Source organism: Oryzias latipes, chromosome 18 (assembly GCF_053564925.1).
Source record: "Oryzias latipes strain Hd-rR chromosome 18, Olatipes_Hd-rR_3.1".
Lineage (NCBI taxonomy): Eukaryota > Metazoa > Chordata > Actinopteri > Beloniformes > Adrianichthyidae > Oryzias > Oryzias latipes.
This window is the reverse complement of record NC_136254.1, coordinates 9980987-9984973: the sequence shown is the minus strand read 5'-3', so window position 1 is coordinate 9984973 and position 3987 is coordinate 9980987. Positions and strand designations below refer to the sequence as shown.

General features: G+C 38.6%; 1 protein-coding gene across 1 annotated transcript; it reads right to left on the bottom strand.

The window, feature by feature from the left end:
* Positions 1-832: 832 nt before the first annotated feature.
* Positions 833-3018, bottom strand: LOC144987235 (low affinity immunoglobulin gamma Fc region receptor II-b-like). The gene is made up of 4 exons (XM_078936390.1): positions 2035-3018; positions 1490-1753; positions 1065-1310; positions 833-981 (listed from the first exon to the last, which is right to left on the bottom strand). The coding sequence occupies exons 1-4, from the start codon at positions 2393-2395 to the stop codon at positions 848-850; spliced, it is 1005 nt and encodes a 334-aa protein (XP_078792516.1). The 5' UTR covers positions 2396-3018; the 3' UTR covers positions 833-847.
* Between the last annotated feature and the right edge of the window lie 969 nt (positions 3019-3987).

Sequence of the window (3987 nt, the reverse complement as noted above, 5' to 3'; positions counted from 1 at the left end):
CAATGGAGGATCTGACATGGGGCTGTTATTTGGAACTGCTTTATCTTTGTTCTCAACCACTGTTTCTGACCGCTGCCCTTTTTGTGACCTAAGGGAGACACTTTCTCATGATTTTTTAGCCTTTCAGGCCTCTTCTCTCTTTATATGTTTGTGTTTGCTGTTTTACTGTCAGTTTTTCTATTTGATGTTTTATTTATGGGTCAGGGTTCAAGAAGGTGGACAAAGAGAAAAGACAACTGCTTCATTTCATTGTTGGAGAAGCCAAACTTGCAGTTCATGTCAGCAGGAAGCATAAATTTGTGGATCAACCTTTTACTGATTCAGTCTCAGTGAGTCACTTTCTGAGTTTAAACAAACTGAACTATTGCAAAAAAAATAATCCATTACATCAACCAAAAAATCCCCTCAGATTACCTATGTTGGCATAATCTGGATCATTTTCTGGGTCTTCAAGGCCTCTGAGTGACTCATAAAGAGGAACATCACCTTCAAATACAAACCAGAAGAAAATGAAATTAGAAATTTCATACAAACTTTTCAAACATGTTCATTCAATGATTTCTTCATGAAAAATAAGAAGTCAGAATTCAAGCTGACCATGGAGCAGAGAGGCATATGTGTTGTGTTGAACATCAATGTCATCTGGAACATAATTCTGATTTTGTTCATCAGACCTGCTGAGAAGAAAGAAATAGAAAGATTAGAATGATTGAAAACATCATCTCCAAGAAAATCATCTGTCACACTTTAAACATAGAAACACAGAGCTGCACAAACCTGATGATGTCTGAATCTGGAAAAGAGAAAAATCAGTTATTGATTAACATGACATTATTATGAATATTATCTAATAATAATAATATTTCTCACCTCTTGATCTTTTGTAGAGAAACAACATCATGAATAGAAAAATGACCAAAACTACAGAAGTTAGAGCAACAACCAAGACAGGAAATGAGGAGCTGTCAGGTCTGGATGCAGCTGTAAAAAAACATGTTTGATTCAAATATATGGAAATATTATCACCTAAAGGATTTACAATGAATCAATAGAGATTTGCTGACATGTTACTGCCAACCAGCTCTGTGGTGATTCTTTTCCTGAGGATTGACACTTGTAGAAGCCTTCATGAGACTTTGACACTGCAGGGATGATCATCTCCACTCTGCTCTCACTTTGGATGATTGTGTCATTTTGATAGAAAAACACTTTAGAAAGAAGATTTTCTGTCCTCAACTTGCAGCCAAGAGTAACAGAATGTCCCTCAGTCACAGGATGGACAGGACTCAGCAGGAGAAGCTCATCATCATCTGGAAACATCAACATTCATCTTCATCACATATGATCCCAACATGTTTGACGTCTGCTTCATTCTGCTTTGACATCCAGTTGATCATCTAAATCCATCTTCAACTTCTGCATGTGTTTCAAATCAATCCAATGATGAAAGTCAAGCTAAAAATAGGAATCCAAACATGTTTCCACTCACAGTGTCCAGTGATGTTGACTGCGTTGCTGAATGCTGATCCAGACTCACACCAGTACACTGCATTACTGGACTGGATCTTCTGAACATGACATGTTGATCCATTCATTGTTCCCCAGTCAGAACAGAATGACAGGAAGTCAGGAAGCAGAAACCTGCTGACTCTCCACTCAGCAGAGTTTCCCTCACAGCTCAGTGAGACAGAGTCAGAGGTGAAGTGTTGGACTCTGTCAGGACTCACTGAGAGAGACGCTGATGGATGAAGATCTGAAAACAAACAGGATGAAGATCAGCACACTTTAGCTTCATTTGGAGAGCAAAGAGACACAAAAACAAATGTGTTTCAATGGATTTTCATTCAATGGCTTGGAGTTAGAATGGCTCTATGCAAATGAAAAGAAACATTTGTTTCCAACATTTTGAATGACATTTGACTGTTAGCAATAAGTGGAAACAAGCAAACTAAAGAGCAGAATCTGACAGCATTAGAAATGTGAAGAGAAATCATTCAGTGTTGACAGAAATGAATCAACAATCAGAAGTCTGACCTCCAGACCAGACAAAGTGAGGCTGACTGTAAAGAGTGTAGAAGTGTGGCTCTCCTCTTCCAGCTCTGCACACATATCCTGCTGTGTGTGTCTGTCCATGAATGATGTAGGAGTTGTCTGCAGTCCCATTGGAGCTAGCAGGCAGCAGCTCATAGCTGTAAGAGCCAGACTTGTGTGATAGATCAGGAACAGCTTTATACCAGTAGAAGCTCCATCCTGCAGACACATGTTCAACCTCACAGCTCAGAGTCACTGAGGCTCCAGGACTCAACCACCATGGAGACACTCTCAGGACAGGTTCTGGGGGAGAAATAGTGTTGTTTTTAGTGACTTTGTTGTGTTTCTGACCAAACTCTTTCATGTGACACCTTTGGTTCTGATAGAAGAAGCTCCACAGGTTGACAGAACTCTGATAACTCTGCTGTCAGACAGAAATGAAGCAGGAGATTTTTCACTTTCTTCATGATTGTTTTGACCTCTCTGCTGCTCTGCTGTGACTTCTGCTGCTCTATGACAGAGCCTCTATGACAAACTACACTATTGGAAGAAATGATCAGCAGCTTCTCTTCAACAGAGATCATTTATTGTCAATGTTTCACTTTTACAGATGATGGACCAACTCTGTCAGCGTGCAACACTTTGATTTTTGCAGGAACTGCAACAGAAACACAGCAATGCTCTTTAGCTGAAATGGACTCAGTATTATTCAATTCTGTCTATTCCACAGTTATGTTGGTTTTTCATCACAAATTGTTCCAGTCACTAAGTTGCTATGGTTACCAGTACCCCTCCCTGCTGTGTATTTTCAAATATGCCAATCAAAACCATAAAAAAGGAAACAGTAATTTAATGATTAAGATTGAATATTTTCACAGCTGTTTTCAAATCAAGCACACAGTGTCACACCAACATCCTTTTGTTAGTTTTATGTGTTTACATTTACAGCAGGGCTCATTTTGGCCTTTTTAGAAGACATATTTGTTCCAGTGACTTTCTAGTTAAAAGGGAAGAAGTTGTGCTTAAAAAATTAGAGTGAAGAACTTTAGTACTAAAACTTAACAGATTCATAGATATTGTTCAAAATAAAAAACTTTGAACTGTTTTTATTTTTTACTCCATTAAAACCTTTTTAAACTTACCTTCACTGTTTACTGGATCACTGAACTCTGTGTGATAAACTGGTTCTCCTCTTCCTCCTCTGCATCTGTAGACTCCTCCCTGTGAGACTCTGATTTGTCCATTTGAAAGGAAATCAACATCTTGTGTGTTCAGCAGTTTGGTGGGTTTCTCTCCTCTGAACCAGAAGAAACTCCAACCAGATGATGAAGGCTTCACTGAACAGCTCAGGGTCACTCTGCCCCCTACTGGAGACTTTGTGATCTTCAGTTCAGCCTTTGGTTTGTGTGCTGTGGAGTTCAACAAATGGATGTAATTATCTGTCTAAACAGAGACAAACATCTCAAATAAAAGTCTTAAGAAAAAATACATTTATAAATAAGGATCATTTATTTGTCTATTTCCTACATTCATTCTTATAAAACACAGATATTTTGATGTGTTTTAACAAACTTAAAAAATGAATTTACCTAAAACAGACAACCTTAAAGCTTCACTCCACTTTGTTGCAGAATATGAATCCTCTGTGGGTCTGCTCTTACAGCTGTAGTCTCCACTGATGGAAGCTGTGATAGTCCAGTCTTTCTGCTTTGTCCTGAATGTCTGTGACTGAGGTCTTCTCCATTCATACTCCCACTGAACTCCTTCACCTCCCTGAACCTCACATGTCAGAGTGATCCTCTCTCCTCTGAAGATCTGAGACCAGCTGGGTTTTTGGGTTACACTGACTTTGTTGGAAACTGTTTCCATCAGATTTAAAAACAATAAAACACATTTTTAATGTTCAAATCAATGATTGTGAAAAGCTTTCAATAAAGTGAAATCACTCACAGGTTA

Bases quoted from the DNA above. Each gene is read 5' to 3' on its own strand.
- LOC144987235 (XM_078936390.1), bottom strand. From the start codon at position 2,395: ATGAAAGAGTTTGGTCAGAAACACAACAAAGTCACTAAAAACAACACT. The intron at 1,311-1,489 runs GTGAGTGGAAAC...TGATGTTTCCAG, and splicing joins AGTCAACATCACTGGACACT to ATGATGATGAGCTTCTCCTG. The intron at 982-1,064 runs GTCAGCAAATCT...GTTTTTTTACAG, and splicing joins GAGCTGGTTGGCAGTAACAT to CTGCATCCAGACCTGACAGC.